Source organism: Scomber japonicus, chromosome 16 (genome assembly GCF_027409825.1).
Source record: "Scomber japonicus isolate fScoJap1 chromosome 16, fScoJap1.pri, whole genome shotgun sequence".
In the NCBI taxonomy this organism is placed as follows: domain Eukaryota; kingdom Metazoa; phylum Chordata; class Actinopteri; order Scombriformes; family Scombridae; genus Scomber; species Scomber japonicus.
Window position 1 is genome coordinate 16,705,806 of NC_070593.1, and position 16,477 is coordinate 16,722,282.

General features: G+C 37.2%; 1 protein-coding gene across 1 annotated transcript; it reads right to left on the reverse strand.

Moving 5' to 3' along the window:
• Positions 1-1,530: 1,530 nt before the first annotated feature.
• Positions 1,531-16,343, reverse strand: ppm1aa (protein phosphatase, Mg2+/Mn2+ dependent, 1Aa). Its single transcript, XM_053335333.1, has 6 exons — positions 16,012-16,343; positions 14,252-15,105; positions 14,026-14,143; positions 11,726-11,837; positions 11,519-11,576; positions 1,531-6,898 (listed from the first exon to the last, which is right to left on the reverse strand). The coding sequence occupies exons 2-6, from the start codon at positions 15,086-15,088 to the stop codon at positions 6,869-6,871; spliced, it is 1,155 nt and encodes a 384-aa protein (XP_053191308.1). The 5' UTR covers positions 15,089-15,105; positions 16,012-16,343; the 3' UTR covers positions 1,531-6,868.
• Between the last annotated feature and the right edge of the window lie 134 nt (positions 16,344-16,477).

Sequence of the window (16,477 nt, forward strand, 5' to 3'; positions counted from 1 at the left end):
TGAGAAGGCTGGTTGATTATCAAACACTAAGTAAGTATTAAAGCACACACCACACCTCTAACATGAGGAAAGCCTCAGTCTGTGGCTCTCATGTATTACATTCCGAAAAACTATTTTCCTATAACAGTAAGTACTTTCACTCAAGAGTCTTTTGAATAACAAGTTGTGTTGTTCCATGTGTTGTAGTCATGATCATTTTGACAGATTAAATAGGACTGGAACATCTGGAAGTTTAGTACTGGAACATCCTACCTACAATGTGTCATTGTAGGTAGGGTTATAATAGGTGTTTCTTTCACTATAATTATAATACATAATGTATTTAACTATAAATCACTCAATATCACTGTGCGAAGTGTGATGTGTTAATGGGCTGATCTACATAGGTTAATGTGCATAATTGATTATTATACCTCCTGTTCCAAAAAATGAAATTTAATGTTTTTTTAATTAAGATATTTATGTTTGCAATTACATATAAACTGGAAATTGAAAAACATTTTTAATAAAAATAGGAATATAAACAATTCAAGTTTATACCGTTGCACTACTTTTGATCCACCTGTGTTATATATAACGCTCAACTTCTGTTCAAAGTATAATTACACTTAATTCATCCCACATTTGTACAAAATAGTAGCTAGTATTGATAAAGCACCTCTTTGTTGATCACAACAAAAATTTGTTTGTAACATTATCTTTTAAGGTGGTGTTACGTTTGTCCTGGTTCTCCCTTACCCTATGATCTTTGAAAAAACACTTCCACTGTTAGATATTTGTAGAATCCTTAATGACTCTTTTACCATCAGTATGAGAAAAATGTTCTATTTGCTGCACGATTAATGAAAATACTCTCTCCTCTTCTAATCCCAGCTGCTGGAAAAGACAATGTCTGTCTATTTATAACAGTGACACAGTTTTGCATACAGAATTTTGAAAAGAATCATGAAAATACACCAATAAATGATTACAGCAATTTTTAGTAGAATTCAGGCATGCACATTGTCATTTTCAGCTCCCATCTTTAGATGAAGAGAAGGAGGTGCAATTTTTTGAAAGGTTACATTTTTTATTTTTTTTTATTTTAAGTTATGCATTAGTTATCAGAACAGCTATACATGTTACTAATGAACTTAAGTATTTATTTTTCTTAATTCAGTATGCTTAGCTCCACTGCAATGATAAGACATGCACAAACTGTAAAAGTGCCAGAAAGTGATTTGGAAGGAACATTAATAGTTCTAAGTCAAACTACTCCAGACTCTCAACCATGTGTGTCAAGAGTTATGTGAAAAAAAGTCTCTGTATGTTCATCATATATATATGATTCAGCCCACCTTTTATTACAGGCAACAAAGTTTGGGTTATGTATCTTCCATTATTCATCCTAGACATGTATTTTGTTATATAATCGATCTTTCCCTGTAAAACTGTATTTAGAACTGTCAAGGTTTTTTTCCCCCTTTACAATCGTAAAAGTTTCACTTGTGCTACAGTCTCCAAGAGATAAAAAAGTGATGAAATGAGAGGTACAAGATGACAACCCATTTATTTAGTAATACATTCTGCAAACTAGAAATTTTATTCAAACTTCAAAGGCTAAAAAAATGAAAGAAAGGAGGGAAAGGAGGGGAGAAGATTTAAGGAGCAGGGAGAGAAATGCATCAATTCACAAGCAAGGAATGCAATTTGTTCAATCGACAACACAAATAGTACAATTTAGTTCAGGGAACAAAGCTTTTTTCAACATTTTCTTTTTTTTCTGCCATTCCTTTGGAGCTAGAACATAATACAAAATATACAGTTATTGAACTTTGTAAAATAACTCACAGAGGCCTCTGAGAAGCATTTGAATCAACATTGACAATACTTATCTACAGCACTCTAAAGCTATTCTTGAATGTAATCATAAATATAGCAGACATGAATGTATGTATGCACATTTTTGAATGCTTACGAGGTTACCATGTTAAAACACTTGCATTTGTTAAAAGTATGACATCATCTGCAGTGAAAAATTAAATAAGCTTTCAAGACTGAGATTCAAAACAGGTATCATGGGGAGGAAATAGCATACAAACCAGTGATGGTTGAAAAGTTGTACCTTGTGACAACCAGGACAGAGTCACTTTGTTGATAGTGTAAGTACCCTAACATGGAGACAGTTTTTCAATCTATAAAGAGTGTAATGTCAGCAGCATTACTCTTCCTCATAGTGTTTTGTTGAACAAGTACTTTAGGGGGCAACATGAGATTGGGTAAGGCAAATCGGTGAGCTTATTTATGAGCTGAAAAAGGTCAGCGAAGTGAGGCTCAGGTCGCAGGGGGCAAATAAACCACCACTGCTGAGGGTCACACAGTAAACGCCACAACCGATGTACATCAATATGTACAAGAGGGCGCAAGCAATTAAAATCTCTTCAACTTCTGCCAGGTAATCCTCTGTACAAGAATATACAGGATGCATTCCAGGCAACCAAACATAACTCTGTAAATAGCTTTAAACTTTTTTTTTTCTCTACAATAACATTTTCTGAGAAAAGCTGATTATACAGATGATCAGTGCATATGACTATTGTCATTTAGTCACACCTATTTTCTCACACATCTCACATTTCTAAAACCCTGAACTCTTGATACAATTCTAGATGTTTTTTTTGTTTTTTGTTTTTTTTTGTAAGCTAAGTGAGCATCACACAAGTGGACATGTCGGTGAAATTACACAGGTGAGCGTTTGAGGGGTTTTTAAGGGGGCATCAGCTTATACAACAAGGCCAATAGTGTTCCTAGATACTAAAATAAGTCGTCATTCGCAGTAGCCACTTAAAATTGTTACTTGTTTTTGTTAACATTATTACAATTCAGTCAAATACTATACATGAGCACAGGCTTATCCCACTCCATAGTGTGTTCAAATCACAAGTTCTAAGGGGGGGGGGGGGGGGGGGCACAAGAAAACTGCTCTCATTAGTCTGCACACGTGAACTGCTTTCTGAACAGTTTGGATCTACAGAACACAAGACAAAACACTTCCTATAAATGTTATGAGGTATTTTAGTTTCATGAAAAATCAAAACAAGGAGAGAGAGGATGTTGGGATCTTTTTTTTTTTTTGTTTGTTTTGTTCTTTTTTTTTTGTTGGGGCTGTGGGAGTAAAAAGGGATGCGATGGAAACTTCACTGAAATAAAAACACCCTTACAAATCACAGCCAAGCCACTGTAAATATCTGCTAACATTCCAACTACAGCAATTCTGAATAATTAAGAAAGTTTATTTCTACATTTATGTTCATTCTGTGGAATGAGTTGCATTTTTTTAACCAGCATCATCTAAGGGCCACACTCTAAAAAAAAAAAAGAAGTAGATTTTAAGGGGCAAGTGCAGGATAGTCCATGGGGGCGGGGGAGATTGGGAGATTAGGCGATGGCCCCAAGTGGCAAAGAAATATATGTTTGTTCCTTATTGAGCTTAAAAAATGTTGCTTTCAGAGTTATCAAAACCTACCAGGTCTGCAACAAACAGACAAGCAACAAAGGGTGCTGAAAACTAGTCAAGAGACATTTAGCACACTGGCTTAAAAAAATAAAAGCAATGCAGCGCAAAAAAGTCAAACAGCTTCCAGATGCAATAAAAACTGCATCTCTACATAAAAAAGGCATTTCCATACAACCCAATAAGTTTCCTCCAATCATCTGTTAACAATAATGAATGAGTTGGGTTTTTTTTACATGATGTAAGTATAGTCAGTGTATAAGTATTGGTAAGTATCGTGGTAGAAATACACAACTGTATTCTAACATCAAAAAACATAAGAGAAAAAAAGGAGCAGGAGAATTCAGATGTGGCAACTGTTGGTTTTTTGTTGCTGTTTTGTTTTTTGTTTCTGAAAAAAGGAAAATTTAGTGAACTACACAAACACCCACAAAAATAAATGTTTTCTGTTTCATGGATATATGTTTTGCTTTAGTGAGCCACCACTTTAAACAGGAAATTTGATTTATTATGATTGTGCTGCTAATGGCGTTTTTAGTAGAGATGACATTATCTGCTTAGGTACCACATGGAGTTTCCACTATAAACTCGCAATTTAGTTGACATGCTAAATCTTTCAAAAAGTTTTTTTATACCTTTGAGGTTTAAACATTTTCAAGGCGGTTCCACGTCTCATGAAACCTGCACCTTTTACATCAACCTGCAGTTATCTTCTTTTTTTAGCGCATTGGCAATTTGCCACAACCGTTCGTATGCACATTACTGCCCTCTACAGTCAGAAGTGCACATTACGTCACCCATGTTTGTGTCCTGTACATTCATCCTTGTGAGTAAAGCAAGGACCCGCTCATCAAAAAACATTTCTCTACAGCACCACTGGTGGTCAAAAACTCCACAGGGTACCTTTAAATTTAACATGACTCTCTAACATCTTAACACTTCAACATCTTCCACCTGGTTACAGATACTTCCTCTCTTTTTATATTAATCATTTTTTTAATATAAGCTTTACACTTACAAAATCTGGGTGGTCTTTGGCCTTTTGTCACTAAAGCATATTAGAGAGCAGCTCATTTAGGATTCTAGTGAAAGTTAAAATCTGTGTTCTGTTTAACATTTCATCACCACACCCACCACAAACCCAAATGTGGTGACATAGTTAGGATTGTCATTTTGATAAATGAAGAATTACATTTTTAGTATATTATTACCAAGATCAAGATCAGAGAAAACCCCAAGAGATAGAAGAGAGAAACCTTTTCCTAAATATTTAACTAACCATCCCAAGACAAAGCAGAATCACATTCTGTCCATGGCAAAAAACTAACTCAAGCAACATGATTTATTCCTTGAGAGTTTAAGTCAAAAATATATACATACATAAATTTCCAACAATGCAATTTTAGGCAAAAAAGGCAGAAAATAAATCTGAAATAAAACCATTTCTCTTCAAGAAATAAATCTATTGTGTGTGGTAAATACAGATTAGTCAGTGACTATTCATCTTTTTAGAGGGGATTTTTTTTTTTTACTGAAAATCAACTCAGGAATCAAACACTATAGCAGCAAACCGTATTGTGCTCTGGCTTGTGGTGCCGTGAGGGGGGGAGGGGGTTGTTGAGCAGAGAAAACCCGATGGGAATAAAAAGGTGCTATACAACCATGAGAACTCACTGCAGTTAGCCGATTTGTTCTTAGTTTGAATGTCCAAATAAAGACGATGTAAAAAATAAAAATAAAAAAGAGGAAAAAACAAACAAAGAAAACAATAGCCTGTAAGGTTTTAGAGTCAACAGTTTATCCTCAGATCATCAGAATAGTAATGGGTGATTTTCTCTAAAATAGTCAGTGCTTAAGCTATTTATATCAGTCAAATTACCAGATCATGTTAAAAGGTAGAAGATAAAATAGTATCTGTACCACATACAAAAACTGAATCTCATGAAAAAAAAAAAAAAAAAAACTTGGCATAGGCTGTCATAAAGCTGAAACAAGTGATCATAAAATCATATGGCACCCACAGTGGGCACTGGTAACAATTAATGTGTAGAAACTGAAATTTAAATATGACACAGTAGATGTGTAAACTAGCCAAGACCTGACTAGTGGCAAATCATTGTACACGTGGGTAAATTGAACTACTTGTGTCATCTCAGGTTGCAGTATAGTTCTGGCTTGAAGTTGTTCAAATAGCGTAACAGCATGTAAACTCTGTTATCCAAAGCTTCTGGAATAAGAAGTAGTGAAAGCCTGTGTTGGGTCAATATGAGACACCAGCTTAGAAGGCCGGTCAATGGGGTAAGCATTGGGATAGCGATTCCCTTAAACTCCAGCCTGGTCTGCTGTCTGAACCACCTTGAGCAAATTTAAATTAACAGTTGCACATACAAATCTGCCTTTAAAACTACCACACGTGCGCACACACATACACACAAGCACCCACGCACGCTTGCAAGTATCTATCTGCACTGACAAACGTGTTAAACAGGGGTCTTTTTTTCATCAGATGCCTCGAAGAAATGAAAAAAATAAAGCTTTTTCACTTCACACGTCCAAAAATGACTGAAAAACACTTTGCCATTATTATTTGAGCATGTACAGAAAACCACATACAAAAATAAAATACAATAAAAAAAAGCACAGGGAAAAAATAATTAGGATTTAAATGGTTTGATATAGAGAGCTTACTGTGCTGTCAACTATACAATTTACCCGTTTTTTAAAAAGGAGCATAGACTAACTGAAGAAAAAAAAAAAAACTAAAGAAAAGTAAAAGCGAGAGACATTGTGCCTGGAGGACAAGCAGTAATATTCACTGAATAGACATTTGTTAGAATTCCAGAAGAGCAGGAAAAGGCAGATAGTGCATAAAAAGGTTCTCTTTTTCATTTCTTTCATTTTTTAACTTAAAATCAAGCTGCATTAAATACAGGCTGTTTGTACAGGACAATTGCACTTCACAAAAACAGAAATATACAAACACACACAAGGAAATGTGAATCAAATTAATTACAGCAAAAAATTTTACTACTTAAGCGGATTATTTAACAAAAAAAAAAAAGAAAGAAAAACTTGTGGACTCACTTGTTATGGATTACTTTAGAGGAGAGTATTAAGGTGGGTGAACAAAAAGGGGAGACAAGACAGTGGGGATCCTGAACTCCAGAGTGGACTGGTGCTGCACTATTCCAGGTTTGTGTGCATGCAACTCCTCTTCCTCCTCCTCCTCCTCCTTCTCCTCCTCCCATGAAATTCCCTTCTTAGAAACCAAAAGCTCAGAGTGACGGAGAGACAGACTGCTGAGCTGAGCTGCTGTGGGTCTTGAGAGGATGGTGGTTTGTAAACTCTATGCTGTGTTAGTGGTAGGAGGTTGTGTTACCACATGTCGTCTGTGGACGCAGAGTCCTTGATAAGAGAGGAGAGGAAGGAAAGACCCTTCAGACTCTGACTCTAAATCCATGAGATCTCTATCAATAGCTGGACGACTTTAAGCATTTATAATACAAACTGACAGAATATATAATCGTCGAGGAGTTGATAGAGATTTTTTCCCACCAACATTTTTGATTATATACACACACATTAAAAAAACATATAATCAGTATTTATAAAACAGATGATCCAGAGACAAGGAATAATATTAGTTAGTCAAATGTGCCTTTGTTTACGATACAAGATAGCTATTTTATATCATGGCCAGATGGGCCACTTCAAAGTACTGAATGGTTGGCAGGACTTGACACACCTCTAACATTACTCTGATAAATAAAGGACACCTTGTCATGCATTATCACTTAAAAAACAACTTGTTTCTTAAGTTTATAGTTTTAAAATGCATAGCAAGTCTCTTAAAAATACAATCACTGAAGTCACTAGTGCACTTTGACCTCATTATTCATTATAATACAATATAAAGCTAAGAGAAAATTACAGATTGTGTTTTTCCAACTTTAACAAACTGAAGCATAAAGTTACTTTAGTAATCTCTCAACTAAACATCAAACCAGAAATACAGAATCTACTAATCAAGAGTGGACCAATATCTATATTTGTGAGATAAAAAAGCAGTGGATATATTTTAACAGATATTAGACAAGGCTACTCCATTTTGCCGCAGTAAAGCACCATCTCACAAGATAATAAATAGATAAATCATTTATCACACAATACATATTTGAATAAATATTTGATTCAGGTTAAAAACTGGTGATTTTTGCATTGACGAAAAGGCATTGACTCTTTTTTAAAAAGTTATTAGTGTTGAGTAAAGTTTACATAATATTTAAACAAATATTCAACTGCTTTAGTATCCTCATTATTCAGAAGCCCTAAACATTTTTTTAGGTTTATGATATCATAACAGCCCGACTGATATATGGGTCAGTCAATATTGTTGGCCGATACTGGCCCATCACAGATATATCCATATCAGAGTTTATGTTGTCCGACGTGGCGATTTTTAAAAAAAGTTATAAAAGGCATTTTGTGAATATATTATCCTTTCTTTTTTTGTTCTATACGTTTCTTTTTTAGTTATTTCTAATTAATTAGATTATATACATTAAGGTTTGTGGTCAACTTGACAGTATCATGTCTCAATTACATATCTTTGTTTGATTATTGTGTTTGAGAACCACATTTAAGAGATCACTGCAAAAAATGTGTTTATGGATTTATTCTGTATATCTGTATGGCTGATATATTGATAGACATTTTTTAAATTTCCTTTATAAATCGGTATCAGCCCCAAAATCCAGTATCAATGGGACCCTAGACACTATAGTTATGAGAGATTAGGATCATACAAACTCTCCTTCTAACAGGAGATGGTCTACAGACAAGAGAAATACACACTGCTGGGATTTATTAATACCTTGTTGTCTTGTTCAGACCAACAAAGCAACTCAAATTAAAGCTGCCCGTTGGCGGGCTTTCTGACAGGGTCAACTGTCCAACTATGGTGACCTAGTGTTGTTACCATGAATGGAAATGATGCAATGACACGCACATTTAAAATGTGTTTAACCGAAAGAAAGTGAGGAAAGACAAAGAGATAATAGAGTGTGCATGGGCAAAAATTGAAAGTGAAATTGAACTTGTATCTGGTAATAATTAATGTAATTCAGTGTAATGAATGTGTCGAATGTGAGTCAAAACAGCATTGGGTAGACCCGTCCTACACACGTCTGCTATTTGAGAGCGATATTATTCCTACTTAACGCGAAAGTGTGATTGATTGGTCTCAGGATACAATCTATTTAAGAAAGCCTAACCTGATCCACAGGACAGCATTATGTTCATATGCTTCAAAACCAAATACAGATAAAAACAACAAGTTTATGTAGTTTAGGCTTTGGAACCGAATGATCAAATTAGTCTACAGGAGTTAATTAGTTCAATAACTATCCTAATACCTAAAAAGATACTGGAACTTGTGTGTAAGTGTGATCATTTCTGATGCAGGTAATGTCATTATCCATAAAGAGATAATGCAAAATACCTACCACAGAGTCTCCAACATAAGTCAAAGATCACACACAAAGCAACAGAAAATGTATTCATCTGGGCTAACCTGCTGCCACCACATTATGCACTTATTGTATTCTTGACTGTCCTGAATCATTTTTCATAGAGATGGCACAAACAGAAAATACTGTTTGTAATAATATAGAATAAATTATGCTATCAATTACACATCCTTTATGACATGTCTCACCTCATTGACCTTTTCTGCATTTTGTGGTGTTTAGAATTTCTTGTCACAAATCAAGATATGTGTTTACATAATAGTTAACATACAAAGCTGAATGTCTTTTATACTCAGCCAGACATTACTTATGACTGTAAAGGTCTTGTCTGAGAAATTAAGAGCTAGACTTAGCTGAATGAATACATTCAGAAAATGATTTAAGACATCTTCTTTTACTAAAATAAAAACATGGAGACTTCATAAAGGTGGCTGCTAATCCAAACTGGGCAACTAGGTAAGCCAGACAGGTATAACCATGGCCCAGGAACCGCTCAGAGAAACAGATGAGAACTATGAGTATGTCTCCAGAGAAACTTGGGGGGAAATGGACACAACAAAAGGCCAAACAAAGCAAAGGGCTGTATGACAGCATAACTTTGGCTTGAAAAGAAGGCGTGTGCAGACAGAGAGCACAAGAGAACCTGTAGCCTGATTTAAGGATCACCCAACTCTTCCACCATAATGCTACATGCTATTGTGCACAGTCCTTACAGACTTGCACTGTATTGTTTTGATGCAGCACCTAGAAGAATACTTTTAACAGCTGAGAGAGAAATATATAGGGGCAGTACATGGATATAACAATATAATATTACGATATAATATTTCATATTTAACTATCTTTAAGGCATAATTAAGAGTTGATAAACATTTTTTTTTATCTCCGTAATGCATGTCACATTTTTAACTTCACAATACTGTGCACCGGTTTACTGTCAACCTCATCCTCATTAATACAGTCAAGTCTACACTGGACTAGCTTCAGAATATGAATGTTTTTGTCCATCAGTGGGAAAACCAGCCTACATTTGAATTTCTTTAAAAATTATTGCAATCATTTGAAGAAAAACTTTTCTAGCCTCTCCCATCCTATTTGAACGATCTTGCGCATGTCTGCAAAAAAGTAGACCATATTCAGATATGCAAATGTAACACAGACGTATCAAAGCTACCAAAAGTTGTACAAAATAGTTCTTACTAAAAGGTTGAATACAGTAATGAATACTGTATAAGATTTCTATTAGTCACTTTGAATTAATTTGCAAACATTTCTAGGAACCTAACTTCACATTCTCCATGGAAAGCTTTGTGTAGATTGGTGGCATAAAAAATCTCTATTTGGCCCATTTGTATCCAGGCTGCACCACATACTACAAAGAAAGTCAAGGGGCTTCACAGCTCTCTAAGGATTCCTTAATTTTTGAGATAACTCAGTGAATGAAAATATTTTTTAAAAGTCCATCTTCATACAAGCACGAAATACTGAAACAAAGTGCCAATTTTCACAGTCAAGGACAAGATGATGTGTGCAGAATTAAAAGCATCTGACCCAGTGAGCTTATCTGAAGAAATTGTAAGAGCAAAATACCTAAGTGAACAAGGGCAACAGCTTTGTGGTCTGTATGTATACAAAGGAATGATGAGCAATGTTCCTTTTAAACCCGTATGTGAGAGAATTCAAGTTTTTATTCCATCTGCACGAAAACCAGAGAGATTCACTTGTTAGCCCTTCTCTTACTGATTTAAAGGCAGAATGTGTAAGATTTGTCACAACATTCAAAAGGTGACAACTCCTCACAGGCACTCGAAGCACTACACTGCAGTGCTATGTCGCTACATCCTCTCACCCTGAGCACTGTTATTGGCTGGGGGCAACACACCCACTGCCCAAACGCTGATGCCCAGAAACTTCCCAAACACAGAAAAATAAGAAAATACATAGAGAGGGCAGAGTCTCTGACATGGCCACACACTTCTACTTGGTCATAAGTGATGATTAAAGGGTCTTGATAATCCTTTTTTTTTTTATAGAGACATCCTACTCATTCTGCCTTTAAGGAATGTTAATTACTAAAATCAGCATATGCGATACGAGACTGAACCTTTTGGAAAAGGATCTAATTTGCAATTGTGTTCCTTTGTCAAAATTAAAGCAAGGCATGTGACTAAACTTTTATTAGGAGTATTTAAGGTAAACAATTGGGACCCTTTTCTGTGGGTGTCGGTCATACAGAAAGACTATAGTCGTATAACAATATCCTCTATTTTGGGCAGAGGAAAAAGAGACACCCCGACAGTACATTAGCTCATCGCAGAGTTAATTTATAACGATTGTTTCTCACAGCATTTTTAAGTTTTACTCGGCAACGAGCCTACTTCTTTGCTCGATCTTAAAATTACTAACAACATGCATTTAAAAAAAGTTAGAAAGCATGCATACTTCAAACAAGGCACTCCTTCATGTAGTTACACATATGACGAGCTGGAATACTTACTGTGTCATCACTTCGATAGGGGTTAAGCTTGTTGTACACCGCTTCAATAACACTTCGTCTGGAGGAGGGGGGTGGGATTATAGAAACATAATTAGTCTTCACAAACATTTTTAAAAAAGTGAAAAAAGATGACAGAGTATTTATCTATATATGACAGAAAGAGTAAACTGTCATTCTTTGATAGCTTTAATTACAAGAGTCACTCACTTGCTTGCCAGCTCTCCACCAGGAGGGAGGTTAGGGATGCTCTCAGATGCTAACGTCCGCATTACATGGACCAAATCTGGGACACCTTCATCACCCTGCTTTTTGATGATCTCTGTTGGAAAACAAAATTAGATTCTTTTGGATTCATTCACAAGAGAGATTTTCTAAAAAATATGTTCAGGAAGAGTCAAAAGTGTGGACACATCCACTGATTCAAAAGTTTCTTTAGATATAAAAACTACTAACTAACATAGAATTATGTAGTAAACAAAAACCATGTTACACCAAAATATGTTTTATATTTTAGATTACTCAATGTAGCCTTGAAGACAGCTTTGCACACTCTTTGGAATATCTTCACCGTCTTCATGAGGTCGTCACCTAGTGTGTGAGTGATTTTCAGTCAACAGGTGGGCCTCGTCAAAAGTTCATTGGTCGAATTTCTTGCCCTTTTAATGTGTTTGAGACCATCAGTTGTGTTGTGCTGAGAAAGTGTTGGTTTAAAGCAAATTGCCATACTCGACTACTGTAGAAATCCAACTACTCAACTAAGTGTCAGTCAGTCCTGCTCTCATGAGGACAACCCCAAGAAAGGAAGACTACGAGCTACCTCTGCTGCAGAGGTTACGTCCATTAGAACTACCAGCCTCAAAAATGGCCAATTACCAGCACCTCAGATTAGAGCCCACATCAGTACTTCCTAGAATTCAAGAAGCAAACACATCTTTAGATCAACTTTTGGGAGGCAACTGCATGAATCAGGCCTTCATGGTCAAGTTGCTGCAAAGAAACCAAGGGAGACCAATAAACAGCCAACAAGTACTCTGCATATGTGGTACACTCCTTCAGGACTGTTGGTAAACCATTACATGTGATGACCTCATGAAGCTGGTTAAGATATTTCGAAGAGTTAGCAAAGCTGTCATCAGGGCAAACGTTGGCCACTTTGAGGAATTTAAAATATTAAACATAATTTGGTTTGTCCAACACTTTTTTGTTTACAACATAATTCCATGTGTTGTTTCATTGTTTCGATGTCTTCAGCATTGTAGGATACTACAATGAAGAAAATGGTAAAAAATAAAGAAAAACTTTGGATGGATAGGTGTGTGTCCAAACCTTTGACTGAATTTATATATGCAACTGAAAAGTCATAATAGCCCATTAAGATACTTAATGCATAATCCCACTGTGCTGTGGAAAGGTAGAGATTTATTATTGGGTTTTGCTAAGATTGTATTGATGAGAATATTATGATATTTGACACTCTCTAGTACACTGCATGAGAGGGACAGTATAATACTAATCCTGTTTAATGCTTTTACTCCCATACCTTAATACTGCTACCCATAACACATAATTCCAAAGGTGATGTTTTCTTAATTTGGTAATGTAACGTTACAGGGGAGTTTCAATTGTTATTTAGGTCTATGGCTGCCTGCAGCACCTACTGTAGACAAATATTAACCAGAAAAAGGTTCCATAGACAGCAATAGCTTTGTGCTAGTTGTCACGTCAGCACAGAACAACAGGTTTTAAGTTGTCATCACTTTTGACCAGGCTGCATCGTTTCAAAAAAAAGATTGTGTGGCATGGATTGTTATGTTATTAGCTTGGTTTGAGTTTTTTGCTCAGAAAACCAAATCTAATTGATGGTTATACATTTAAAACGTTTGACTCTTTAAGCTTTACGAAATCTACAGACTGAAATGTCTAGTGAAAAAAATGAAGCAAGTGTTCAATGTGGTGGGTTTCTGTCTTCTTTTAAGACAGTGAACGTAAGGTAAAATATTTCCCCAAAATAAAAGCCTTAAACTTACAGCACCAACAGAAATCTGCCTTGAAGTGTGAATATACAGGGGTATTAAAGATCAGCTTGAGGTGGTGTATGTGATCTAATTAAAATGCATTACAAGACCCCTACAGTTAGCTATTATCAAGCGGATAACAATAACCTTTAGATTCTTTGATTATACTCAATGTAGTGTTTGCCTGTTTCACATTTTGTTGCTCCTGACCACAGTACATGCTCTCAGAGGGCAGCTGTTTTGCTATGATTCACTTAAGGTCTACCAGACAGGTTTGTGATTATCTGCTTGGCTCTAAACAAAGCTGTGGTAAACATACACCTCCCCCGAACCCTAATCAACCTAGATGTTAATAACTACTGCATTATTTAAAACTTGGGAAACATGGAGTTTACACACTAGAAAAGGAAAATACCATGAACAAAAGGAAAGGCATCAGGAAATCAAAGAATGAATATGTAAAACATTATAAATGTCTAGATCCCCCTATACCTTCTACTCTGGCCTCCAGATATTTATCCAGCTCAGCCTCCCGTTTCACTGCTTCTGGAGATACCTTTGGGGCCCCAGGAAAGCAGATTAACACAACACTCATATTGTCCCGGCTTCCCTGTGGAAAAATTAAGAACAAACACAGAGGCTATGAAAATCAACTACAATATCAAAACACACAGGTCTGATAGAAAATCTCATTGTAGGCTTTGTGGTCATACCATACCTTGTACAAGCAGGTGTCAACAATTTCATTGCTGACTCTTTCAAGATCATCTGTCACCTCTAGCCTTGACCTGACAAAGTCACATAGTTCTTCATTCGCCATGACATCCCAGATGCCATCACAAGCTAGTATAATGAATTCATCTTCTGCCTCGCTTCTCTCTATTGCATAAACTTCAGGCTCAGGAGAGACAAGCTGCTCTGTCGGACCTTTTCCATGCACACACTTGTAGTCGAAGTCTCCCAGAGCCCGGGACACAGCTAGGGACCCATTAACTCGCTGGATCATAACTGAGCCACCGGCATTTTGGATCCTTTCCTTCTCCAGAGGGTTGCTGGGTTTATGATCCTGTGTGAAGAAGTGGACAGCTGAGCCCCGGCTGAGGAGTCCTCGTGAGTCGCCACAGTTAATAAAGTAGACATGGCTTGGTGAAATCATCACTCCCACTGCAGTGGAGCCACTACGGTCCACACCGTGCTTCTTCTCAGAGATGGTTCGCATGTGTTCATCAATCTGCAGGAACCCTGTGCGGATCCCTTTCTTCACGCTATCCACAGAGGCATCCTCCTGCAGAGCACTCTGGAAGTCTGAGTTGCTGGTGATGTGCTCCAGCAGGTGCTCACAGCAGTACTTGGCCACCTGAGAGCCAGCATGCCCATCATAAACAGCAAAGAACGACCAAAGGTCGAGACCATGAGGCAAACCAATTACTGCTGTGTGTGCATCTTCCATCTCTACCCGCCAACCCTGCATGCTGCTTAGCCCATACATCAGGTGATTACCCTCACCATGGGAATTGTATTTTTCCATCTTTGGTTTGTCCAGGAATGCCCCCATTCTTTCCCTCTTAAAACCTACAAAACAAATAAAAAGAAATACATATTTTCAAGATATGGCAGACTTTTAAAAAAGTATAATATAAGCAACAATTACAGAACTTTGTGGCAGTTTACAGTGTCTAGTAATTTTTCACAAGCATATTGGAGAAAATCAGAATGACCTCCAAAAAATATGCACAAAAAGGAGAACATATTTTTCCTTATCAAAAGGGTTAAAACCAATAGCACCTCTTCCATCCATTCGTGTCAAAAGATTAGCATCTTAGAGTTCAGGCAGCCTGCTCTAGTCTAAAAATAGTAGACATGTGAACACATTTTGGCTACATATTAGGAGCACTGCTGCTGTGGATCAAATTGAAACGCCCTTTTAGCCGCTGACTGATCAAGTTTAATATTTAAAGTAGTGATACGACTGATTATTTTATTAGGTTTTGGGCTATCATTGGGCTCATCTCTCTGACCTTCGCAATGCAGAACACTTAATACACAACAAAGTCAGTCGGGTTATAATATGAGTTGAATCTTTCGTTACATGCATGCAGAGCTAACATTACCAGTTACTCAATAACCAGCCACAACTGCAGGAGACCTGACAATTCAAACAGAGGCTAATGCTAACGCTGTGGTCACGTTAAAGCTCATTTACATCACGTAACCATTGAGTAAAGAGTCGCTTTCGCAGCTGGATTAATGGGAGAGAAGGTTAGCTCTGTAGCAAGCCTTACCCACTACCCAAATAAACAAACCGCTTTGCCTAGTCGCAGGCCTTGACCCTTGTCCCTCGCAGCTAACTTTGACAGGCCTCCCTCTCACGTTGAGCTGAGCCCTCGGCCTCGCTCAATGCTAACGCGGCTAAGCTAAGACAACTGCCCACCGTCCCTAAACAGACACTGGCTTGAGAACAAACATTTTATGACTTACCAAATTGCCGAAATACCGGTTGACAGCAACGGAAGCTGCACCAGTGACTGGCCGCAGTTCACACCGGAGAGGTTCACTTACACCGACGAAAAGTGAGGGGAGTTTGCGACGGATCAGCTAAGGCTAGCTTGGCCAGTTAGCTAGCAGCGAGCAATCGTCACTCAAGGCTCATATAAATCGTGTCAGTGCGGAGCTCCCTCTTTGCGTACGCCCCTGAAGCATTACATTATCTCAGCTGGCGACCTAAGGTATATTCTAACAGATTTTCTTGAAGATTTGTGTGGCCAAGAAAGGGGGGAGGGGAAGGGGGGGCTGAAACGTCCGTCCCAGCCTCTCCACTTGACAGCTTGACAGCTTGCTAGCTAACGTTAGCCGCTGAGGAGCGCAGGACCCGGATGTTGCAGGTTGCGTACTCGAAAATATGACATCATCTCTCTCTCTAATTGAGAGAGAGAGAGAGAGAGAG